The 27,595-nt window shown below is 29.2% G+C and overlaps 2 protein-coding genes across 5 annotated transcripts in view; one reads left to right on the forward strand and one right to left on the reverse strand.

Annotated features, from left to right (window-relative positions):
- Nucleotides 1-27,595, forward strand: part of LOC129916155 (40S ribosomal protein S21) — a 329,284-nt gene that overhangs the window by 44,372 nt on the left and 257,317 nt on the right. The window lies entirely within an intron of this gene.
- The window catches only part of LOC129916146 (prolyl endopeptidase FAP), a 119,453-nt gene continuing 99,968 nt past the window's right edge, over nt 8,111-27,595 (reverse strand). For 3 of the 4 annotated variants that reach the window (XR_008772411.1, XR_008772410.1, XR_008772412.1), the window contains 8 exons: nt 26,923-27,036; nt 26,628-26,751; nt 22,008-22,122; nt 21,827-21,941; nt 20,767-21,722; nt 18,886-19,190; nt 18,323-18,698; nt 8,111-8,388 (listed from right to left, as the gene is read on the reverse strand). Coding sequence is in view for 1 of the 4 variants with exons in the window: in XM_055995945.1 (XP_055851920.1) it covers nt 8,332-8,388; nt 18,886-19,190; nt 20,767-21,722; nt 21,827-21,941; nt 22,008-22,122; nt 26,628-26,751; nt 26,923-27,036 (1,786 nt within the window). In the remaining 3 variants the exon portion in view is untranslated. The remainder of the gene's footprint in view (nt 8,389-18,322; nt 18,699-18,885; nt 19,191-20,766; nt 21,723-21,826; nt 21,942-22,007; nt 22,123-26,627; nt 26,752-26,922; nt 27,037-27,595) is intronic. The other variant, XM_055995945.1, reaches the window with a different exon arrangement.

Here is a 27,595-nt window from a genome sequence, read left to right on the forward strand (position 1 = left end):
AACACCATAGCTTAAGATGTTTGGTTCTAGTTATTAATGGAATTATTTTAACACATAGATATTTTTATAAATAAGACAGATAATTTTTCGTGATCTTTTCTCTTGATGTTTTTGATAGTAAATATATTTCTATTTTTTTAGTAAAATATTTCTATTTTTATCATAAAAAATAAATTCCGGTACAATCCGGTTTTTCGACTTTTTTCAAAATTCCGAGAAAATCGCCTTTGAAAGTTGGGGCAAAATTTTTTTTCGAAAAATCCCCGAATCTTTGAACGCTCCTAGAAGCTAAACCGCTTGAGAGCAATTTTTGGGAGTGATGCCAAATGATAGCTTGTGTCATGGGCCTACGCTTTGCACATTATCAGATTTTTAAAAAATCGTCTTCCATGTTAAACCGCCACATCATGCCTATTTTATCAGAATCGTGCCTAATTTTTTTTTACTTTTAAGTTCTCCCGGTTTGAGAACGCGTGGACCTACAGGGATGAGAGTTGTACCCAAATGTAGGTTAGAGTCCCCGCTACCTTTTGGCATCAAAAAATTTTTTTTCATTTTTTTCAAAATTCCGAGATATAGGCGTTGGAAGTTGGGGCGCTCACTTTCAGCTCAGCTCACTTTCAGCTCAGCTCAAATGAGTTAAGCTATGGTACCTAGCTCAAATTTGAGCTGAGCTGTCAGCTGAGCTGAAATGTGAGCTTTTTGCAACCCTGGCAACTCACCACATGGAAATTACCACATGCAACTTGCCACATGCAACTTGCCACATGTAACTTGCCACATGTAACTTGCCACATGCAACTTGCCACACGCAACTTGCCACATGCAACTTGCCACACGCAACTTGCCGCATGCAACTTGCCACATACAACTTGCCACATACAACTTGCCACATGCAACTTGCCACATGAAACATGTAACTTGCAACGTGTTGTGTGTTTTATGTTTGCCGTACTGCGGCGTATTGCATTTTTAAATACTAAAGTACTGCCTACTCTAAAGGTGAAACGACAGCCCTGCTACCCAGGGTGATCGCGTCATAATCCCTTTGACATTCTTGTCAAAAAGTAAATTTTCATACCCACCCTCCCATAAGAAGTATAACTTCAAAAAAAATAATAAGATAATATAAAGAACGTAACCCTACGAATTTGGCAACCCCATTCAAATGAATACAACACTGACAAAAATCTTCTTTGAACAAAAAAGTATAACTTTTTATGCACTAGAAAGATAAACTTAACGCCATATTTTAGATAATACTCTTTTCTATCTAAAAATTGTCGGGTGCCACCTCGCAAATGCAGACAAGTACTCGGCAACACTATTCAAATGCTAAAAAACAAGTGATTTTAGTGTTTTTTAGCATTTGGATAGGGTTGCCGAGTACTTGTCTGCATTTGCGGGGTGGCACCCGACAATTTTTAGATAGAAGAGAGTCTTAGCTAAACATGATGTATTTTATAGCCTTTAAATCTATTAAATATTATACACTTTGAAGAAAAAACAAGTGATTTTTGCGTTTTTTAGCATTTGGATAGGGTTGCCGAGTACTTGTCTGCATTTGCGAGGTGGCACCCGACATTTTTTAGATAGAAAAGAGTATTATCTAAAATATGGCGTTAAGTTTAGCTTTCTAGTGCATAAAAAGTTAAACTGTTTTGTACAAAGAAGATTTTTGTCAGTGTTGTATTCGTTTGAATGGGGTTGCCACATTTGTAGGGTTACGTTCTTTATATTATTTTATTTTTTTTTTTTTATATTTTGAAAATTTTTATTTGGCCAAACAACAAAGATATGAATGTTTTAGTTATGTGACAAATTGTCCTTTCAAATAGGGTTGCCAAATGGAAGTTCCCATTTTAGAAGTGGCAACCCTATTTTTTTATTTTCAGTATAAACTTATCTTTCATTTGACACCAATTTTAACCTCTATAACCTTATGAGCTAAGTAACTCGACGGTCGCCTCTCCGACTATAACTGATTCTCGACTCGACTGCAAAATAAAAAAAAAAAAAAAACTGAAAAAGTGTGACGGTAGTGTAAGTAGATGTGAAACTGAAAATCCAAAGAAGTAATCCATCAAAAATCTTTTAACTTTTTGTCCCTATTTTTTTCTTTTTCTATTCTTTTTTCTTGAAACTTACTTTAAGATGCAAAAAAAAAATCCACAAAATATTTTGACAGATAAGAATAATTTGGGACAAAATGTCATTTATTCGTATTGGTCTGGTCTCATCTGCAAATGACAGTTGACACTGATGATGTCTCATTTTTTAATCGACTCCTTAGCTGCTACTGAATTTTCCTTACATTCAATATGAATGAAATCTTTGTAATTTTCTATCCAATTTGAGTGATTTGTGTATTCCTTTATTATATTTACTTTAAAAAAGGTTATTATATGTATAAAAAAATGATTTTCCTAGTCAAACAAAACTTTAACTTTATGTCTAGTAAAATTGTATATACTCCTACTTCTATATAACAACTGATGGATGTTATGTTTTGTGCCATCATACCTTTGTCAAATTCTATAATAAAACAAGCAGGCATAGAAAAAAATGATTGTCTCAGCTCAGCCATAGAAAGTGTAAATTGAGTGACAGGAATGACGCACTACGTCAGTTGAATTTCCTTTAGACGTCAATTAATATTGCTGACAGTTTGACATTTGTGGGCTTTTTTTTTTTTTGTTGTTGTTCTTCATTCGCCTAGCAATAGACTTAGACTTGTAGCTGTAGGCATTTTGTGTGTGTATGAATGTGATAGAATGTATGTATGTTATATCAAAAATTATTGACAATTACCTAAAATAAATGTCAATTATATTAAGATTCTTAAGACAATACACGATTTGGGAAATTTGATTTCGAAAAGAAGAATTTGACAGGGAGGAAGTGTCAGTCTAAACACATTTCATTACAATATAAAAAAAAATGTACGAACGAAAAATTGAGGATGAACGCATTCGACAACATGAGACTTTGGTGTATGTATATATATTTTGAAAACAAGATGACAGTGACAGCTTTGATGTCAACTCATATATTGACAGGATTAGGGCTGCCATTTTCTTTTCATTCTGCAGTGGAGAGCTAACTAAAAAAGCCTCAAACGTCAAAAACGGTTTTTCTTGTTTTTTTTTTTAATTCATCCATTCCCGTTTTGTATAGTCTTTCTTACTTTTGATAAGATAAACAAAAAACACTTGCAGCAATTTCCACAAATATTTTCCCAAAGAAAAACAAAATTATGTGTGAATTATGAACTCAGGAGTAAAAACACAAAGTTAGTATTTTTCTTCTAATTAAAGATCAATTTATTGCTTAAAATTTTCAAATAATACCTACTATAAAGGTTATGTGTGTTGTTGTTGTTTTTAATTTAATTTAATTAAATTTAAAAGTTGGGGATTAAATTTTTAATAAATATTGAGGACATAATTTGTGAAATAAATTTTTTCTTATAATCAAAATAATTTTTTAATATTTTAGGTAATTTATTTTTTTTTTAATTTTTTCTAAACGATATATTTACATGGATTTTTTCACGAAAGCATAGGTTTTATGTATTATATTTTTTTTTTTAGTAAAGACTACATAACGAGTTTTGTTGTTGTTGTTGAAAGGGAACAATCTACTTAAATGTTTTCTTATATATTTTTTTTTTTAATTTAGAAATATTTAAATTTTAACTAATTTTTTTTTATGAATTCTTAGAAATGAATTCCATCACTGAAATATATATATTTTATATAGGTAGCTCTGAGTTTTTGTACAGAATTGTTTTTTTTTTTTTTTAATTAAATATAATAACTTATATAATTATATATATATTTTTTTAATTAAATAATAATTTAAGTAGATAATAAATAACTTTAACATTACACACCTGAAGATCAAATTTGATTTGATTCTGTTTTGCTTTTTGTTTTTAATTTTTAAATAGTTTTTGTATTTTCATTTTTGTTTTATTTTTCTCTATAAAGTTTAATTTTATTTATTTACAAAGTTTTATTATAATTATTAATTTATCTAGTAATCAAATTAATATAATTTGTCTACTTTCTAACACATTTTACAGTCAAGTTTGTATTTTTTTTTTCTCTTTATTTTTTTTTATTCAAATTTTAATTCTCTAAAAGTTAAATTGCTTGTTTTATTTATATTTTTTTCATAATTTATGGGGTATACTTTTAGGTGTTCTCTCATTAGATACTAAAAATTACTAAATAAATGTTTGTTAGAATAAAGTTTTTATTGCTTATTTCTGTTTTTTTTTTCTCTCTTGTTTTGTTTGTTCTGTTTCTGTTTAAAAGGGATATAAAAAGGCTCGGAAATGGGATGGTGAAGCCATAAAAAGTAGTATCATCTTTTTGACACTGAAAATGCCAGTGGTAGAAATAGAAGGAACTTTTTGCTCATGCTTTCATGCATGCTTAATTATATTCTCTATAAGAAGGACTTTTTTGTTCCATATGTATATGTGAATTGTGTGTATTAGTTTTTATATTCCAAATGGAGTTGACTTTTTTGATAGGGATGGAAAAAAGTGAGAGAGGGAAAGAAGAAAATTTTGTTTGGTTTTATGATTATTTGCATATTTTTAGGATTTTTTTTTTTGTTGAATTTGTGTTTGTGTCAAGAAGAAGTTGGAAGTTGGAAAATTTTATAAATTCTTAATTCTCTAATAATTCTATATCAACATTTTTTTCTATATTCGTCTATTTACTTTTATATTTTATATAAATTTCCTTAGGAATTTTTTTTTTCTTTTGATAAGGTTATATTAAAAGAACACTCTCACATACATATTTTTAGGTTTTTATCTAATTTATATGCATGCAATTTTTATATTTTTTTTTTTTTGTAATAATTTTCTTTTATCATCTAATTTAATTTAAATTAGGAATTGGAGTAGAAAGGGAGAGATAAAAAGAGAGGAAGAGAAAGTTTTTTGCGTTTTTTTTTTCTTTATTTTTATCTAAGTTAAATGATCCAATTTTAGTGAAGTGAAAAATTAATACGTTCCACAGTAACATACGATGGTTTTTTTTTTTTTGCAGAATTCTCATTTCATTTCATTTTGCATCCGAGAAAAAAATAACCAGATTCTTTAGAACATACTTTTCTATACAAGTTTTCAGTTGTGAAAGAATGCGTTCCACAAGGGAAACATTTGAACTTTATGTGGAATATGATGGTATTCGCTGATTTTTTATTATAATCATACACAGAACTTCTTGTGAATTGTATAATAATACGATCCACAAGCCAAAAATCATAATTTGAGTTTTTTTTATTCAAAATTTCACGTGTGGAACGATCTTATGAAAATTCTGTGCACCGTTGAAATAAGTTCATGATGATATCCCACGCCATTCAAAGCAAAAGTAGGGAAAAATGTACTTATAAAAGTATTTCATTTCGAAAATTTCACCTGTGGAAGGTAAACTTGTGTTGTTTCAAGGCATCCATCAGCTGAAAAAGTAAAGAAAATCTCACTCAAAGATGAAGTTTCAAATTCTACGTTCCACAACCTATATTTTGAAAGAAAAAAGCACAAAATGCGAAAAAAATATTTTCACAAGCTAAAAATAATAATGAAATTAATAAAATGAAAAAAAAAAAAAAAATGGAACGTATTGTTCCTTTTTTTCTCTTGTATAAAATCGAAATTAAATCGAAATTTTGGAACGTAATAGTTTTTCCTTCCACATTTGATGGACACTTCTTTATTTTTTTAAAATCAAATGGAAAAACGTTTAAAATTTTTACTAATTTTCTCTAAAGGCACGAAATGGAAATGCGGACATAAGCTAAAGACATAATATTTTGCAAAGTGTTCATAGGTATTCAGGTAGAGTTATTAATCAAGGAATTAACATTTTTCAGCACGCATTTTAATTTTAATTAAATAAACCATTGAAGTTATCGTTGTTGATCTTTCTTCATCACATATAGCTTACAGCTTTTTCAATTTTTTTTATTTTCATAAAAAAATTTAAAAAATCTCACACGGGCGCTTATCCCAATTAACATTTTTTTTTATATATACGTGAGACACAAAAAAAACCCTTTTCTTTCATATTTGATTTTAATGTTTCCGACATTTACTCCTTTTGTGTTCCGGAACTAAGCAGCCAACCAAACTCACACTTAAACTTAAAAACCCCCAAAGATGTCTATATTTGCCATTTGCCATGAGGCAGAAAAAAAAAATACATAATTTCACGCCTTTCATTCGAACAGTTCAACCCCATTTAACAGTATACAAGTCCTTGCTAGCCGTTCATGGATTAACAACGCTAAGCTTATATTATTTTTTTTTATTTGCTTACCTTCTCTATGCATACCCTGTAGTCATATTTTTTATGTTGGGCTTTTCGTTGAAAGAAAATATTATGACTCTTGAACAGTGTTGGACTTGTAATGTTGTAAAGAAAGGCGGTATGATTGAAAGGGGCTACGAAAGCTGAAAATTTCCCCCAACAAAATTCTGTACTACTTGGAAAATTTCTCTTTATATTTAAAGTCTGCGGATACTTTCGAAAAAATGTTCGAATATTTCGAAAATGTATTCCAATGAATTTTAAAAGTAATTGGAGATGATGTGTGTGTAACTGAAATCACTTAGAGGATGAGAATAACTAGAAGTATTAGCCTAGGAATCAAACTTAAAATGATGTTCGAATTTTTGTTTTCGAATTTTGTTAAAAAAACTACTACTTAAAAAAAAAAAATGTGAAAGTTGTCTCAAGTTTTTCTATTCGAAACAGTCAATATGGAACTCAAAATGTTGTTTAGCATAATGTTCGAAAAATTCGAAAATTATCATACAAGACTCTCTAAGAAGTTAAATGATTTTCGAAGATCTTTAATAGAAGTAAGTTTGTACTAGATACTTATTTCTAGCACAGCATCAAATATACATTTATGTAGCCAGAATAAATTTTGATCTTCGATTAATCTGATTAGAAAAAAATGTTCATATATTTCGATGATATTCTAATATGCACTTTTTTTTGGAAAAAAACTCAATCCAATCAAGCACAATTAATACAAATTCTTTGAACTAAATACGAACTTAAATTTCAAAATTATAGTAAGACTAGAATAGATTTGATACTAGTCCGAAATATAGTTCGAAATTATATTCGAAAATTTAAAATATGAAATTTAAGTAAAAGTACAATTTCGTTTAGAAGAAATAAAACATAGTAGGTATTGATCTAATAACTAATAAACTTAATAAATTTCGAACTAATGTTCGAAAGTTTCGAAAATCCCCGAATTACCATTTTATATTATAAACACTCTCAACGAGTAATTTTTTTTTTTTTTAATATGGAGTTGAGTAAAAGAGAAGCCTTCTGTTAATTTCGAAGGCTTTCCTTATACTTATTTCGATCCTGTTCTTTTGGGGGTTGAACGTATTGGTATGGCGAATTTAATTTGAGCGTTGCAAAAAAAATGAATAAAAAAAAAAACTCGCATAGTCAATTGGGGGGTTGCTGTTCTTTTTTTCTGCTTTTATGGTAAATATTAGCTTTGTTCATTGCAAATTTTTATACAAAAAATATAAACGGGTGGAGATTTTACAAAAAAGAAAAAAAAAAAAACTGAAATCCTTTGAACACACACAATTTTTAAAGGTCTAGGGAAGATTTATTTATTTTTTTTTTTTTTTTTATTTTTGGCACTTAAGTATCACCAAGGAGAGTTAAGAGATATATTTTTATCTCATTCAATAAAAATAAAACTTAAATTATAAAAAGTTGTTGTTTTTTCTGCTATTTTTTGTAGAATTTTAAAGAAATATTTTTGAAGAAAAGGTTGTGAAGAAGGAGAGTTATTTAATAATAATAATTCTTACTTGATATTATAACATTTCTGGTCCTATTTCAATTTTATTCTTTTTTAATACTTTTAATTTTTATTTTAATAATAACATTCTTGATAAAAACAAATTTCTCCATTTCTTTTGTGTAACTTTTTGTTTGGTAAAGGTTATTGATTTTTTCTTTGTATTAACTGGTATTTTTTTAAATTAATAATAATTAATTTTATTATTTTATTTTTTTTTTTAAATTTTTGTTTATGTATTCACAACCATTTTTATATATTTTTATTTGTTTTGAATCTTTTTGCATTTTTGTGTTAAAAATTATATAAATAATTAATTTTTATTCTGTTTTATTTTTTTTATTTATGTATTTTGAGCATTGTTTTTTTTTTTTTTAATTTATTTTCTGAAAATTATATTAATCTTATTTGTGTAAACCTACTTAAAATTCTACATTTTTGTTTTTCATTTAAATTGAAAATTTATTGCTGTTGCATATCACCGCCATTTCCAAGACCAGCTTTTGATTCTGGCGGAACCTGGAAATAAAATTTATTAAAAAGAAAAAAAAAGAAAAGGATTTATTATAAAAAAAACATTAAATTTAAGTTTAATAATAAAAATTATTATACAAATTTTTTGAGAAAAAAAAATAATATTTAAAAGCATTTTTGTTTGTTTGCAAACTGTAGATAATATATTCAAAGCTTTGCCAAAGCATATAATAATGTAAAACCTTTAAAAATTAACACAATACAAATATAGTATTACAAATATAATATAAATACAACTATGAAATTGTTTCTTTGATATCATCTTAAGTGCTTCAAACAAAGTGGTTCTTCTTTTAGTCTTTATCTTCTTCTTGTTTGACTAAATGCACTATATTACACTACACATCTGTAAATTAAAAGCATTTAAATAAGGTTTAAATGAAGGAAAAAATAAATGAAAAAATCCTGCAGCCTGGGTAATACACTAGTCACATTATCGGTGTTGTAAGTTTTTGGCCGTACAGGAGGGTGATGGTTCCCATAGCGTTTTGGTGTCTCTTAATATTTTTAAAGGGTTGGGGTCGAAATTCTGTATGTTGCAAAATTCTGTATTCAAAATACTGTATGCCAAAATACTGTATGTCAAAATTCTGTATGTGCAAAATGCTGTAGGAACAAAATTCTGAAAGTCAAAATTCTGTATAGCAAAATTCTGGTTGGTCAAAATACTGTATTTCAAAATTCTGTACATCAAAATTCTGTAAATCAAAATTCTGTAAAAATGCTGTAAAAAAATATCGTTTTGATAATGTAAAAAAGTGCGCGCGCACTTTTTTACATTATCAAAACGATATTTTTTTACAGCATTTTTACAGAATTTTGATTTACAGAATTTTGATGTACAGAATTTTACAAAACAGAATTTTGCATGTCAGTATTTTGTTGATACAGTATTTTGACGTACAGAATTTTGTATTTACAGTATAATGACGTACAGAATTATAGTATTACAGTATTTTGACCCCACAGAATTTTGTCGTACAGAATTTTGACAAGCAGAATTATGACCCGCTCCCATTTTTAAAATGTAGTAAAAAAAATAATTCTATTATAAATTTGAACTAAACAAGACTCCAAGCGAAAAAAAATGATTATTCCAAAAATTTGTTCATGTTCGAAAAATTCAGAACAATTTTTTTTTTTTAATTTAATTTGATATTTTTTTCTAAGTTTCACTTTCATACTACGGAATTTTCGTACTTTCTAATGATTTTCACACTATTAATTTTGGATTTTTTTCAATTTAAACAAAAAAACGAATTTTGTTACAAAAAAAAAAAGGCAGCAAAACAAAATAGGCAAAAAGGCAAAAAAAGGTTATAACGGGTAAAAAAAGACAAAATTGGCAAAAGAAAATACTTACACACGAGTATATTTAAAATCAAGAAGATGAAAGAAATTTGTGTAAAGTCAAACTTTCCCTTAATTATGAAAAAAACCCTAAACTAAAAATATCCTATCCTTTGAAATAAGATGCTCGTAAAAACATTAACTATAAGACCATTCAAAGTAATTTTAAAAGCGTTTTTTAATCAAATCTTCAGGTCTCCATTTTATGCTGGGAAGCTGCCCCCAAAAAGTCTTTTGTTTTTGTCAAACCTAACCTAACCTAACCATTCTCGAATTCCATTTATAATTTTTCATACTATACAGATTTGTTTCAAAACCAAAACGACTAAATTTTCACTGGCAAAGTTGAAATTCGTAAAGAGATGATTGAAGTCTAAAAAGTCACCTATTTTCAAAACTCTCGAAAATTGTAACTCTTTTTCTAACGAAATGAAAAGTTGAGAAGAAAAATTGAAAACCAAAAGTTCACTAAACATCATTTACAACCCTACATAACAAATTGGTCAACTTTGATCCCAAAGGAATAACTTAAAGTTGAATCGATAAAAAAAGAAATGGTTAAATAGCTCATTTAACATATATTTTTATTTTCTATAAATTTTATTGCTGTTAATTTTATGTTTAATTGAATACCAAAACAAGTTATACAGTTGTTAAAACCGAACCAACCTGCTTTTCAAAATGGTGGTTTTCCCGATTGACTCAACAAAATGTGTAGGTTTTATAAAGAATAAGTGATGCCAAATATGTATGTAGTACATTAAGTAAAAAATAATTTGTTCCGTGAAAAATGGGATTCCATGATAAGCATATTTTGACTTAATTGACTGAGCTAAAAAAAAAAAACAAAAAATATAGAACAATAAAGCAATATTATATATACGTATTTATCAAATTTGATCTAAATTTTGAAAAAAAAAAACAACATTTCATACTATCATACTATTTTTGGATATTTTTTCATATTTTTAAATATATTCTGAATAACTCTTTTTTGTGACGTGATGGGCACATGGGTGCGAATTTTGGTTTATACTTTTTCATGTCGCTAGAACTTTTTTCGGTCTCAATATTTTATAGAGAACCGTATATGAAATTGATGTAGAATTTTGCGAGGAATTCGAATATTGTATTCACATTTCCGAAAAAAAATATTTTCACTCCTATAAAGAGACTTCTTTGTGACCACTTTTTTTGAAAAATCGTAATTTTTTTTATTTTTGTCCTGCCAAATTTGCAACCGTGTGCCGACCGAGGGTTTAGTCTCATGATTATTTTACTGTAAATATTTATAAAATACAGGAAAATTTTCAAAAAAAAAAAAAGTTAAAAATCTTATTTTGATAGCTTTCCAAAATTCATCTCAAATTTGAGAAAAAAAAAATCTGATAAAGAAGACTTTATTTTTTCGTAAAGAATTAAATGGAAATTTCAAATATACCCTTATATTTTTATAAGAGATCCATTGTTAAGATATTGTTTGTTAAAGTCAAAATTATGGTTTTTGGTTTGATGACTGATATTAAAGTCTAAAAAAAAATCGTATAAGAGTTAAACAATTAGAAATAAAATCTTAATAAATAACCTTTTAAATAATAAAAATAATTTTATTAGAAAAAAAAAACATCCCTCTTTCTTATATTATAAAAGAAAATATAGGTAGGTACCTAAACAAAAAAAAAAATAATTTTGTTTTTTGTGCATTTCTAATGATTGTGTCACTATGCCATTTGTAAAACAATATTTTTTACTAAAATCGTAAAACTAAAATAATGTACCTTTCACATGATTTTTGATATAATGTATCATTATACGATAATCTTTCACTGACATCAAATATAACTAAAAAATTACGATTTTTTATTGTCTTTAATTTTTTTTGGGCTAGTGTATAAGAGGCGGTGATAGAGACTTATAGTACAGGTAAAATAGTACATAAAATCAAGAAATAAAAAAAAAAAAAATTGTTACACTCATGAAACTTGGCAAAAAGTTTGCTTTTGGGATAAGAACCAATACAAAAAAAGTCTATACAAAAAAGTTGGGTGAAAGGGTGTTTATTCGCGGATAAGAGGGACTGGGTGAAGGTCAAAAATATACTGAAAAAAATTGTTTGTCGAATATCATCATAATGACACATGTTTTCAAGGTATTTTTTGATGCTGAATCTAATGACATACAAATAAAGTCAGTACGATTGCTGTAAGAAAAGTTATTGCCGATTATTACAAATTTTACTGTCTTTTCGACAAAAAACACCCTTTCACCAATATGTATTCTTGCTTTCTATCTATTCCAATAATTGCATATTCAAAATCCAGAGCACATAACAAATTTATTTAACTTTAATCCGCGTGCTGATAATATTACCTTTCATTTGATATATCACACATAATGGTACGTGCTCTGTACAGATCTGTTATTGATAACTAATATCACTTTGAACATTTAATATAGCAGAGCAAGTTTTGTTATATATTTTATTAATTGTTTTATATTATTTGTTATTACTTCAATATTAATTAAACTGTTCACATGAATAAATATTCTCTATATATTTGCGTGTTGATAATTGATTGAAGACGGACATATTATTTAAGGATCGTTACATTGGCGACGAGGTAAATGCATTTTGATTATTATTATAAAAAAAATGACGACATAACATCAATGTTTTGTAACAGATAGATAAAAATAAATTGAAAAGTTTTGCAAAAATAAATTAATGCAAAATATGTTAATTCAACGCTGATAAAAGTCTGCAAAAAAGTTAATGCAAAGTTTAAAAAAAATTTGAGATACAAAAAAAAATTGCAAAAAAGTTGATGCAAATAAATACTAAAATAATAAAAATTGCAAAAAAGTTGATGCAAACAGGTAAATAAAAATAAATTGCAAAAAAAATTTTGATGCAAAATATAGAATGTAGTATTAAATGTTAAAAAAAAGTTTATTTACAAAAAAGAGAAGTTATGAATACAAAATAAATTCATAATTTTTTTTATAGGTAATATAAAAAGATAAAAGAATACAGAAATTAAATACAGAAATTGCAAAAAAAAAAAAAAAAAAAAAAAAAAAAAAAAAAAAGAAAATAAAAAAACAAAAGAACCAAAAATATAAAAAAAAAAAAACTGTCAAGCCAAGAAATAAAAGCAAACAAAGAAAATAAATATAAAGATGAGTGAAACCATAAAACCATTTTTGTGCGAAGCTATCGATAAATCGTTGATTCGAATAGAATGGGAAAAATGGTTCCGGAGTTTCCAATTATATCTCAAGTCTGAAGAAATTATTTATCCTGACAAAAAGAAAAATAAACTCCTTCATTTAGGAGGCCCTCAACTTCAGGAGGTAATTTTTAATATTCCGGGTGCTTTAGTGGAAGAAGTTCCGGAGGGAACAGTGGGGGATAAATATACAATTTTAGTAGATAAATTAAATAGTTACTTTTCACCAAAGCGAAATTCTACATTCGAAAGACATTTATTTCGATCACTCAAACCAGAAGAAGGGGAAAATTTCAACAAATTTATAATGAGACTTAGAAATCAGGCAACTAAATGCTCTTTTGGTACCACACAACAAGAAATTTTAGATATAAACTTGAAAGACAAAATTATAGATGTGTGGGCGGTAGATGATCTTAAGAAACGACTTCTTGAAAAAGAATATTCTTTAGATGAAATTCTGGAAAAATGTATTGTTCATGAGCAAATTAAATGTCAAACAGATAAGATGGCTTATTCTACTTTACCAAATGAAGTTAATAAAGTATTTTCAAACAACAGGGTCAGATTTTCGAGTTTTGGTAAGGAATGTTTCAGATGCAGTCGAACAGACCATCTAGGAGACGATCAACTTTGTCCAGCAAGAAATTCCAAATGTAACAAATGTGGGTTCTTGGGCCATTTTGCAAATGATCTTTAATCAATGTGTCCATATTCAATTAATAGCTAACACGCAAATATATTTAAGATGTTTATTGCTGTTTACAATTTAAGTAATATTGAAGTAATGGAAATAATATAAACAGAAATTAATAAAATATATAACAAAACTTGCTCCGATAATATTTGTGTACAAAGTGATACGACTTATTAGTAACAGATCTGTACATCCCTTCTTTATTCTTTAGCTTGAAACTCATAACCTATTTAGATAACATCTGCGTTAGGAGAGGACATGGAAACATCTTGAGTGATATCAACGTTCTGAATTTGAAAACAATGGAATCTTCTTTGGATGGCTGATGTTTCGTCTTAAGACTTTTCCATCTTCCGTTTGTACCGGCACTTCTTGTGGTGAAGGTTCAATTACTTCTTACTCGGTCGGAATGAAAGTTGGTGTTAACTTATTTTGGGAAACCATGTTTCGAACAATTAACCAACTTTAATTTCACTGATTTTTGCACCCCAATTGTTATCTGCTACCTGTTTTCCCTTCTCTTTATTAACTTATGTCGAAATCTCGTACTTTTGAGTAAACAGATTCTGCGTCTATGTTCCAGTAGTGCCATGTGGTGTAACATTATGCAAAGTCGATTAGGATATCCAAAATCAATAAAAGCTGATAACGGACGACAATTTGTTAGCGAAGAATTCAAACTTTTCTGCAAAAACAACAATATAAATCTTATCACATCGCCTCCATATTGGCCACAGGCAAATGGCGAGGTTGAAAACATGAATCGATCGATATTGAAAAGACTACAAATTGCAAATGGAAATGGAACCGATTACAAGAAAGAAATTCAAAAGTTTATTCTTATGTATAATGTTACACCACATGGCACTACTGGAAAAGCACCATCTGAGCTTCTTTATAGTAGACTGATAAGAGACAAGATTCCTTCTGTTCAGGATATAGACGCAGAATCAGTTGACTCAGAAGTACGAGATTTTGACTTAGTCAATAAAGAGAAGGGAAAGCAGGTAGCAGATAAGAAACGGGGTGCAAAAATCAGTGAAATTAAAGTTGGAGATAAAGTACTTGTTCGCAACATGGTTTCCCAAAATAAATTGACACCAACTTTCACTTCGACCGAGTTTAAAGTAATCGAACTTTCCCCTAACGAAGTAACAGTACGAACGGAAGATGGAAGAGTCTTAAGACGAAACATCAGCCATGTTAAGAAGATTCCATTGTATTCTAATTCAGAACAAGAACAATTTGATACCACTCAAAATGTTTCCATGTTCTCTCCTGACGCAGATGTTATCTAAATAGATTATAAGATTCAATCTAAAGAACAAAGAAGGGATGTACAGATCTGTTATTGATAACTAATATCACTTTGAACATTTAATATAGCAGAGCAAGTTTTGTTATATATTTTATTAATTGTTTTATATTATTTGTTATTACTTCAATATTAATTAAACTGTTCACATGAATAAATATTCTCTATATATTTGCGTGTTGATAATTGATTGAAGACGGACATATTATTTAAGGATCGTTACATGCTCTACAAGTTATATAGGTAATATTTAATTGAAAAACTTGAAAAAAAACATTAAAACACCTGTGAAGATCTGTTGCCGATGAGCAGCCACCAGTGTAGAAAGTACCGTACACGGTGGTCTTGAAAACGCGGCAGGTTTTATAAAAATGGACCCCAAAAGTAATGATGCAGATTTGTTCGAAATGATCTCAGGATTGCAAATTTGTAAATTTCAAAATCGTACCTGATCTTTTTTTTTGAGTTACAGGCATTTAACATATATACACGCGGGAGGGCATTTAAGAAAAAAATTTAAACAAAAAACAAAAGCACATTATAATGTCCTTTACCTTTTTGGAAAGCTCAAATATACTCCTTGAATTTGATGATTATTTCAAGTTGATTGAGTAAATAGTTTTTGAGAAATTTAATTTCAAAGTCAAAATTAAAAAAAAAATAATTTTTTGTATTTAAGTTATTTTTTTTTTAATTTGAATTACAAGGTACAAGTTTTTTTCAAAATTGAATGTTCTATTTAGTTCTTAGTCAAATCCTTAAAAATAGATGCAAAAAACTATTCTAGTTTTTCAAAAATGGGAAAAAAGATAGGCACTTTTATATTTGTTTTATTTGTTCCTAAGGAAAAATTTGTATAATGGTTATTTAATGAACAGATTTGTAAGTTCTAATCACACTCAGTGTAACTCAGAATCAACCCCAAGAACGAAATGGTATTTTGGCTCCTTTTTTGATTTTTTTTGTTCATTTTTGCTGTTTTTTTTTAATGTTTTTTTTTTGCCATTTTTAGAGTTTTTTATTATTTTTTTTTTCATTTTTATATTTTTGGGTTGGGTTCGAAATTCTGTATGTTGCAAAATTCTGTATTCAAAATACTGTATGACAAAATACTGAATGTCAAAATTCTGTATGTGCAAAATGCTGTACGAACAAAATTCTGAAAGTCAAAATTCTGTAGGTATAGCAAAATTCTGGTTGGTCAAAATACGGTATTTTAAAATTCTGTACATCAAAATTCTGTATATCAAAATTCTGTAAAAATGCTGTAAAAAATAATCGTTTTGATAATGTAAAAAAGTGAGCGCGCACTAAATTTTATTTGAGGCTAATTTTTTTTTTTATTTGAAAAAAAAAAAAATATTAAAAAAATCTAAACAAAATTTGGAGAAAAGATACATTTTTCCTTAAATCTCGAAAACTAAAATACTTTTAAAAATGCGGGTTTTCGTTTTTGACTTAAAATCAATGAGAGCATTGATTTGTATAAAAAAATTGTACCCTTTATTAAAAACAATTGAATAAAATAAACTGAAAGAAAAAAAATATTTTTTTTTAAAATAATAACTTTAAAATTAAATTTCTCAAAAACTATTTACTCAATCGACTTCATATAAACATCAAAGAGTATATTTTAGCTTTTCAAAAAGGTATAGGACATTATAATGTGCTTTTGTTTTTATTTTAACTTTTTTTTCCCAAATGCCCTCTCCCACGTGTATATATGTAAAATGCCTGTAACTCAAAAAAGGGATCAGGTACGATTTTGAAATTTAAAAATTTGCAATCCTGAGATCATTTCAAACAAATCTGCATCATTACTTTTGGGGTCCATTTTTATAAAACCCGATTGTAGGTTGTCATATGATTTTTTGGTACTTTCAGTACAACATTTGTATGGAAAGTGTATAATTATTGAACAATTAAAAATGTAAATCACTATTCAAAAGATTTCCTTATGTTGTTAGGGTGTTCTTCCTAAACAAATTTATGAGTGAGTTATTAAAAGAGAAAAGTAGAATTGTGGTGCCCCTCATAACTTGATCATCCAAAACAGAAACACTAAAACTCATTTGTTTAGTAATAGCTTTTCCAAGGTGATTTTGAGAGGCTTTTTTTGAATTTCATTTATTCACAATTCTGGAAAACGGCTTATTTTTTATTATAAAATAGTTTTTTTTTTATTTACAGAAATGTGGTCTAAATAAGAATAAGAATCGGTACAGTAGTTTTAGTAGTTAAAAAAGGCACTGACTTTGAAAACGTTAGTTGTTTACTTCAGCATATTCTTAATGCTTGAGGGAAATATGAGAAACTTGTACCGAAACAGAATTTCTTCAACAAAAAAAATTCAAACGAACACACACACACTAGTTTAACTTACATTAATCTCTAGCTCCCCAAATTATTAAAGGTAATTTATTTTCCTTAATGGTCAATTCAAGCCACAAAAGCAATAGATTTTTTAGCTATATGTATAAATGTAATATCCATTGAAAAAGCAATATGTACAAGTAAAATAGTAAAAATAGAAAAAAATCTCATTCATCATTTATGCTGAAAATAATGACCTTAACAATACTCTCTCTATGGTATTCGATGTTATTTCGAACGGAAGAACCACAGGAGGACCCTTTATAGAAACTTGGTATCAGGATATCCTTCAATCAATCATATTCGATTTATTCGATCACATCCTACCTCTAAATTCTCTATTCTATACCACACACGTATATAAACTACATAAGGACATGCCATGGAATTAAGTATTGATCAATCTTTTTTTAATTTGTCCATAAAATCGATATACATCATCTTAATCGCATCCAATTTGTGGGCGTGTGTGTGATGTATGAATTAGTCAATTGCCACACAATATAATATCTCTAAATCTAAACCAATAAAAAGCATTTCTTATTTTTTTGTTTTTATTTCGGTTCCACTAAATAACACAAAACATAAAAAAAAAACTGTAACACAACATATTATATAAAATGACAAAAGTCCATTAGCCAAGTAAACACTGGACACACAAAAATAAAACGAAAAACATAACAAATCAAGGACAACAGAATTAAGACAAAAAAAAGGACGAAAATGAAGACACCTACATTCCACAAAATAGAAGAAAAAAACAAAAACCAAGTCTGCGGGCACAAAATGATGGTTTTATCCATCGAATGTAAAAAAAAAAAAAAAAAAAAAAAACAGACACGAAACAAAACGAAACACTGACACACACGTTCGAAACAAAAACGGACTCCACAACACCAAAAATAGAACGAACAACGAGCACACAGCAAGTCTGGTTTTAATGTGCTCAAGTACCTAAATAATATAATTAAGGAGGAGTAGTGTAGTGGAGATAGAGTATGATAGTTTATGTGATGAGGGGGTTGCTTTTGCTGTTGCTCCTTGGTGTTATTTTGTCGTTCGTCCTGGATGATGTATCATTCACTTTCTACTCTCCCAAACACCTTCTTATACTTCACCACACCAATACTACTCTTCTCTATCAAATCCTTTTTTGTTTAGCTTTTTCTTAGATAAATAAATGTATCTATATACAGTAGTTTTGTATGTGTAGGTATTTTTTTTTTTGTGTTAGTACAGGATTCGCCACGCGGATTTATTTTGCTGCATAGAATCTATGAAAGTCCAGAAAATCTCCAGACACTCCATCATCGGTCACATTCTGGTAGCTCTGTGATGGATCGACGGACCATATACATAAATTTTAGTTTTTTTTTTTTTGGGGGGAGAGGAAAAGGGAAATATTTTTTTCATGTTGTGTGAGAATGATTATATAAATAAGAAAATATATATAAAAAAGGACACCTCTATGCTACTTAAAAAAAAAAAAACAGAATTTAAGACAGTATTTCACTTACCAGCTTTTTAAAACAATCCTCGAAAAAGCTTGTCATCGATCTATATAGATGCCTTTTGACACCAGATAAATTGTGACCCTCGTCAGGATAGATTTGTTGTTTGTATAAAACTCCTTTGGCGGTTAATGCACGAGCTAGGACCATCGATTGTTGATAGTGAACATTATCGTCGGCTGTACCATGTATAAGAAGGAATTGTCGTTCTCGTAGATTGTCAACGTGTTTTGTTAAGTCGGATTCTTCGTAGCCTTTGTAGTTGTCGGTGACATTGGGGAAGCTTAGGTAGCGTTCCGCGTATGTGGAATCTATATATATTTGGAAATGGAAAAAATAATTAAAATAATATCTTAAAACTTGGATTTTGTGGATTGTAATGAACAATGGTCTCAGTTTTTCATTAAATGATAAATGAAACAATAAATACGATCCACAATCTGTTTCATTCAAAGTGTACACATTTTTGTTTAAATCTTTTCTGACAAATGAAGGAGAAATTTGTTTAACTATTAAAATGCATAGGATCCACAAAATATTTGACTTAAAAAAGTCAAAAATTTGTTTTTAGAAATCACTTTTATATAAGAGAACTAAGTTCCACAATCTTTTTCGTAAGGAATATTTTACTTTTTTTTTTCAATTTTATGTGTTATTTAAAATTGAATACGATCCACATTCTATATGACTTCAAATACATACTCAAAAATTTGTTTCGAAATTCGATTTCATCAAAGAGAATTACGTTCTACAATCTCTTTTGTGAGGAATGTTTTCAATTTTGTTAAGTTTATGTGTTATTGAAATCTGAATATAATCCACAGTCTTTTTGACTTCAAATACTTAAAAAAATTGTTTTAAAAAGTCACTTTAATTTACGAAAATAACGTTCCACAATCAATATTTATAGTAATGATAATGGAAACTGACTAAGATCCACATTCTCTTCGAATTCAAATACTCAAAAATTTGTTTTCAAGAATTATTGTTTCCATAAAAATGAATTACGTTCAACAATCTTTTTCGTGAGGAATGTTTTCAATTATTTTTTAATTGTATGTGTGTGTATGTGAAAACTGAATGCGATCCACAGTCTTTTTGACTTCAAATAATTCAAAAATTGTTTTAAAAAGTCATTTTAATAAAAAAAAAGAAAATACGTTCCACAATATTATTTGTATGGACTGTTTCAATGTTAATGAAAACTGTATACGATTCACATTCTATTTGAATGGAAACTTTGATTAGTTTTGTGCTGTTAAAAACTGAATACATGCAATAGTCAATTTGACTTTGAATACTTAAAATTTTATTTTAAAAAATCACAATGAAAGAGAATTATTTTCCTCAATCTTTTTTTGTGAGGAAAGTTTTCAATAATCAAAAAAAAAAAAAAAATTGCTAAAAAGTGTTTTTCAAATATTGTAAAATAGGTTCCACATGTTTGATCGACAAAAATATTTTGATTTTTTTATCAAATCTTAATACGCGTTCCACAATAATTTTGAGAAGGAATATTTTTAATTTTTTTCTTTAAATTATATGGATTAAAATATGTTCCACAATGTTTTTCGAACAAAAATATTTTCATTTTCTTATTAAATACAATTACGTTCCACAATCATTTTGAGAAGGCATATTTTAAAATGTATTAAAAAAAGAAGCAAAATATGTTTTATAGTCTTTTTTCATGTGAAATGCAAATTTTGGAATAACAAAAAAATTCTGTGGAAGCTATTAGTTTCCCATTTGAATAAAAGTAAGGCTTTCGACAGAAAAAACCCCTTAATGTGAAATTCAATGCACACTGAAACAACTTCAAGATTGCAATATCTAGAATCAAGTTGTGGATCGTATTTTATCGAAAGCAAAAGATCATGTACTCACCATACAATTTCCAATTGGTCACCGGTGATATGCTTATTCCGCACTGAAAAATCGACTGCGTATTGGCCAGTGCCAAGGCCGAAGTATATCCTCCATAACTCCAACCCCACACCCCCATCCTCCTTCCATCGATAAAATGCAAATTGTCCCTTAAATACTCACTAACTTCCAATTGATCCGACACCTCTACCGTACCTAGTCTTTTATAAATCTCATGCAACAACTGATAACCCTGCCCACTCGAACCCCGTCCATCAATTTGCACCACAATATAATCCTTAGTTCCAGCCAAATAAGTATTCCAATCAATATGCCACTTGTCTTCCACCAACTGTGTCCCCGGACCCGAATACACATGTAAAATCGTTGGATACCTTGTGATTTCATCCTCTCTCAATACCGGTGGCATAAAAAGTCGAACTTGAGCATGATAACCACCGGAAATCATCACCGGAAATGTTTTGATTTGTGGCAAAGCAATCTTAGCAACTTTCTCTCTCAAACGGGTATTATTTTGCACTGACATTAAAAGTTCCAGCGGCCTATTGCCACTGGTAAATCGTCCAACAGAATAAATACCGCTTGTCGGAATGACTGGACCCAAACATTCAATCAGCACATAATCAGCACTCAAGGTCCTTGGGAATATTGCTGTATGATATAGACATTCAGTTGGTCCGGATAATTTCCTTGAAGGCCGTTTGCGACTTTTATCACTGGCTTCGGGCGGTGTTGGCGGTGGGAAAGTCAAAGGCTCCAAGTCCTCCCAGTCATCGTCCCAGGCTGTGACTAGTTTCGGTGGTGGTTTCGTGTGACTCTCTGCGTTAGGTTTCTCTTTTCGAGGACATGTCAAACACTCGGGTGGCTGCAGTGGCGCCCCCAGTCGTGGTGGGATTGCAGAAACTCTATACAAGTGCTGTTGCGATGGCAGACTCTCTGGGGTACCAAGATAATAGCTGAAAATACAAAATGCGAGACAAGAGTGCAAAAAACAAACATTATTCAAGCATGCTTACGGGCGGCGTATCAGAGCATACACCTTGGCCCCCATCATACTCACATAAAATTATGAACCTGATCCCAGTGCAGTAGCCGGTTGACCTCATATCGTCCATGGGTAATCGGAAGGACTCTCTTCTTTGCCACATGCACATGGACTATGTGACGGAAATAACCTAGAAATATAGATGATTGTGTTGTGTGTTTGTACAATGCTTGACGAAGAAGAATTCAGGACTAACCTGAGGCTCCATCGCGTAACGGTGATATTGCGACATAGGATGAAGCATTTGATGCAAACAAAGGAACTGAAATTGTGTCAACCCAACCACGACCATCGCCACTGATGCGGTGTGTCTAAGAGTATATCACATACCCCAGAAACGGGACAAGAATATTAGAAAAGGAAAAGTAGAAAAAAATTTAAATGATTAAATGCCAAAAACTAGGACGCGACACGGAGAAAAATAAAACTTAAAATATTTCCATATTAAAATAAGATGATTTTCCGGTTAAATTAAGCGGATTTCTTTAAAATGTGCGGATTCAAGAAATTATGAAAGATTTGTCCGCCTAAATTAAGATGGAAGTCATCTTGGAATAAAACCATACATAAATCCGCATGATTAAGATGATTTCCGCTTAAACTAAGCGGATTTTTTTTTAATTTGAGCATTTAAGAAATTTAGATGATTTGTCCGCTTAGTTTAAGACAGAAGTCATTTTGGCATAAAACCATACAGAAATCCGCTTAATTAAGATAATTTCCGCTTAAATGAACCAGATTTTTTTTAATTTTCGCATTCAAAGAATTAAGAAAATTTGTGCGCTTAATTTAAAACAGAAGTCATCATAAAACCATACAGAAATCCGCTTAATTAAAATGATTTTCCGCTTAAATTAAGCCGATATTTTTTAAATTTGCACATTCATGAATTAAAGAAGATTTGTCCGCTGAATTTACGATCGAAGTCATCTTGGCATAAAACCATGCAGAAATCCGCTTAATTTAATGTTAAATCCGTTTGTTTTTAGGTGGTCTTTTTTTCTCCGTGTACATGACAACGCATAGCAATTGTTTTTTTTTTTTTTTTTTATATGAATAATGGAAAATGGTGAAGAGAGGAATTATGCAAGTGGAAGAAGAATTTGTTCTAATTTTTTGACAGATGATTGTGATTTGTACTGGGACAATGTATTAATGTCCTTAGACGTTCTGTCATGTGTGTCGCAACAAAATTGTAATGTACGCGAGCGAGCTGTACGTGACTTATTGTTTTATATATAAAATATATGGACTCTTATATTTTTGTTGTCCTTAGAGGGTTGTCTGTGTTTGTTTTGCTTTTTATATATTTTTTGTGTTGAGGTTATTGTGGCTGACGCGGTGTAGTCAAGTGCGTATTATACATATATGATGGAATGTGATGGGACATTACTGAGAAAAAAGTACCTTTTACGTTTAGTATTTCATTGCAACACAACATGATGATGGTAAGAGACACAAAAAAAAAAAAAACGAGTGTATGTGATATGACTAATGGTGTGTCAGTGACGCGAAAAATGTTTAACTTTAACTTTAATAAAATGTCACGTATACAGATTTGGAGAGAAATTATAATTTGAGGACATTTGTCATTTGTGGGGAAAAGGTATTAAAAAAAACTTGAGGACGTACCGTTCAGTTGGAAAAGCACATATTTGCTCGTAAATAAGTTTGAATTAGTTTTTTTTGCTACTAACATAAACTTAAACTTGCAACAGGGAATATAAATTGGATCATATGCGATAACTCATGCCATCTGCTTGAGACACATTAAATAAACTTTGAAGATAAATTAAAATATATAGATTTGGTACGTACCTATGTGGTTGCCAAATTAGCTTTTTATCAACAATGATGAAATTTAACGTGTAAACAAACACAATGTTTAAAAATGAACTTTTTTTTCTACAAAGTTAAGTTATGATCAAAGCAAATTGTGGACTTATTTATTGACTACTCGATTAAAAATGAAATCGAGTTTTTAAAGAATTATCTTTTTTTTTAGCGCTGAACCATCAACAAACTATCACCAAACCATCACTTTGTAACGAAATGTTCCAGGTATTTAATAACAAAGTTGATAAACTCTAAAAATATGAGTTTAAAAAAAGATTACTGAAAGATCTGTGATAAATTTTTCAAATAATGAATTTAAATCACCATAATAACCATAAAAAACAACAAAATCCCGAAAATAAGCAACTTTATCCATATATGCACATTAGGGTGGGTCAAAAAAAAAATCGAAATTCGTTTTTTCGATTTTGTACTTCTAAACGGTTAAAGCAATCAATTTGATGCCAAGAAATTTGTTGTAGAACGTTTAAGCCCCTACAAGAATACATTTTGTTAATTTGAAAATAATGAAGTTTCAGTGAATTGGAAAATTTTGAAAAGTAAACATTTTTTTTTTATAATTTTTTTTTAAACTTTGACTTCGAATATCTTTAGAATGGTTAGATAAATGAAATAAGTTAATAAGACCCTTTTTGTGGAGCAATCTGTTTCCTACAAGAATATGTCATGCGCGTTTGATTATTACAATTTTTCAATTTGACTAAGAACAAAAAACCGAATTTTAAAAGATTTTCTCGATTTTTGGACCTCAAATATCTACTAAACGGTTAGATAATTGAAAAAAGTTTATAAGGCCTTTTTTGTAGAACGAAATATGTAAAAAAAATTTGCTAAAAAGTCGATTAATAAAAAAATGATTTTTTTTTTAGTAGAAGCTTGATGTTAAAAATGGAAAATTGCGAAGCGGAGGACCTTCCCATTAATATAAAGAGCTCATATTTGGTGTGTATATTCTAGAGGTGTCTAGCAATCGGAGTACAAAAACGAAAAAAACGAATTTCGATTTTTTTTTGACCCACCCTAATGTACATGAAAATCACGGCCTTATTCGAGAAAATACAAAAAATTCAAAGCAGATTTAGACGCATTACATTTGGAAAAGGCAAAAAAAAAAACCGAGCCGCAACTAACCGTTTGACATATTAAGTGCTGGAATTTTATTGAATTCTCCAACAAACAAGGCACAAATTTTTAGAATCCTGAAAAACTGTAAATGTACCTATACTATGCGAACATACATTTCCTACAAAAATGTTTGAACAGTAAAAATTGTATCTGGTATAATTGTTAACTAACTACTAACTAAATTTATGTTATTTTATTTATTACAAGTTATGGCTTTCCACACAAATTAGCTTTTTTGAAAACCAAACAAAATACTATTTGATAGAGATTTTTTTCGGAGATGGTCATAGAATACCAAAAAAACCTAAAATCAAAAACAAACAAAAAAAAAAAATCCGTAACCCAAAATACCGAAAACCCTAAAGTAAAAATAGAAAAAAGCAAAAACAAAAATTATTGAAAAAAGAAAAAGAAACTGAATTTGCTCACAACAAAAACAAAAAGTGATATTTTCATTTTGTGTTTTCGGGTTTTTGGGGTTTTTGGGGTTCCTAGTTCCCCAAAATTCCTCATTTTTGTGAGATGGGAAATTATTGATCGTCATTTGTTCCCATCTTTTCCCATCAAGATTCCGCTATACGTCTCACCGAGTGCCACGCTAAAATTTTGCAGTATGAAATGTATTGCTGAACTAAACAAACCATGCAAACCCTAGTCCCCGTCAGGAGTCAGGGTTGCCATGTGTTGAGAATTATTTTTTGTTTATCATTTTGGAGTTTGAATGAATTATTATGCACAAATCTAGGCATAACGTTATTTCAGGAAAATTCAAACAGGGTTGCCTAAACTAAACATTTTATAATATTTTTGTTCTTCATGTCAATCAACATAAAATATGAAAAAAAGCTAGAGCGGAAAAGTAGAATATAAATTTGGTGGACTTGAAATTATAACAAAAATTGTGCTGAGAAACGGTCTATTTGCTTCCGTTTAAACGGGAGAGACAATTTTCTAAAAATTATTTTTAAAAATTATTAAAAAAAAAATAAAGTAAAAGAATAAAGTAAATTTTTTAGAAAGCGTTTCTAACGTTTTAAGAAAGCAAAGTACGTAGTCTATGTATTATTAAAAAAGGATTTCTAATGAATTATTTCTTCTAAGGAGCGCCGATGATGGTTTGATGTCCAGATTAGGAAAGGGCTCTTGCTATGTAGTATCAAAGGAAATGATAAACTTAGCAAAACAAAGGACAAGCTTTTCAAATCGATAAGAACAAACCGGTGAATGTTGAATATAAACGGGTGGACCTGACAAAATTACGAACGGATCCGGAATTCGATGACCGCATCGAAATGGTTATATTGATACGAAATCCATTATTATTCGGGAATCAAAAGAAAACCTCATTAATACCTACTAATTTATGTTGATTATTTAAGAAGTGACATAGCATACATTTCTGTACTTTTTTAGTTTAAGTTTTACAATTCACAGTTCAAAATAAGGCCAGTAATTACCATGTGAGAGGTTATGAAGTAAAATTAATTTATTCGTCGCTACTTTCTCATATAACTTAACATGTCTTAGTTTTCCAGTCACTGAAGAATACCCAACAGTTGACAGTATCACACAAGATTACCATGCACAAACTCAAACTCAAGCAAATTGTTACTTGTGCTTAATTAAACAAGGTAAACGACTTGAATTTTAAATATTACATCAAAGTGAAGTTTCTAGATAAAGTCATAAATAAGATTTGTCTCTCTGTCTGCCCCAGTCACCAAAAAATTCCTCAAAAAGGGCTAAAATAAATTCTTCTTAATTTACATAATTCCTCCCTTTACAGATTCTTGTTGTCTTAATAGATACAAAAAAATTCAAAAAAAAAACTTACCTCAAGACACAAAAAGACCGGACTCTTGCAAACACTAACCACAGAAATATTTTGCGGTCGATTTAACCAAACAACGCATATTTCTGTCTCACTCACCCAATTTGCACTTGTTACATAGTGGTCTCTGTTAAGTAGAATAAAATAATACAAAAAAATAGTAAATGTCTAAAAGTCAAATTGTTCTTAAAGAAAAAAAAAAATAAATCTTTAGGATAACAAAAGAGTAAAACACATCTGTGTTTTCCTTCCAATATGTCACAAAAAAAAAAAAAAACAACAAAGTATCAATACTTACTCGTTTAACAAAACTTGAGGCGGTTTTATGTCACGAATGCGAATATTCTTTGGATCAGCTAAATCAGCAACACGTAATTTGACAATAGGATTTTGTGTTCCTGGTTTTGGATATCTATACAAAAAAAAAAGGAAAAATAGAAATACAACAACACATCAAGATTTATTATAAATACAAGGTTTTTTATTCCAAAGACACGTTTCGATGAAAAACCCCTTAAACCCCCTCTTTTCCCATTTAATTGAAAACCCTCTTTCAAGTGTCATATATACCTTTGTGTAAACCCAACTTCTTAGAGATCCATTTTGATGTTTTCAATGGAATTGAATCTTTGTGAAGATTTAGATTTCGTGTCAAAAGAAGATTAAAGGACCCCATTGTGAAGATTTAACCCCATTCTCTACATTAGGGTGACATTCATGTCAAAAGCAAACACACACAGACAAATTTTCGCAAACTTGCCAAAATTGCTTCGTTATGATACTACATATATAGAAGGTGTTAAGAACTTATTTTTGGTTAATTGCTTTCGCTTCCTCTTCAGATTTTGTCAGTCTTTTGTAAATACCCTGTTTCAAGAGGTTCCTAACAAAAGGCAATAAATTCCCTCCTAAAAGTATGCTCTAAACCAGATTTGAATGTCTTGGGATGAGTTGTCTCGTAAAATGGCATC

Source organism: Episyrphus balteatus, chromosome 3, assembly GCF_945859705.1.
Source record: "Episyrphus balteatus chromosome 3, idEpiBalt1.1, whole genome shotgun sequence".
NCBI lineage: Eukaryota > Metazoa > Arthropoda > Insecta > Diptera > Syrphidae > Episyrphus > Episyrphus balteatus.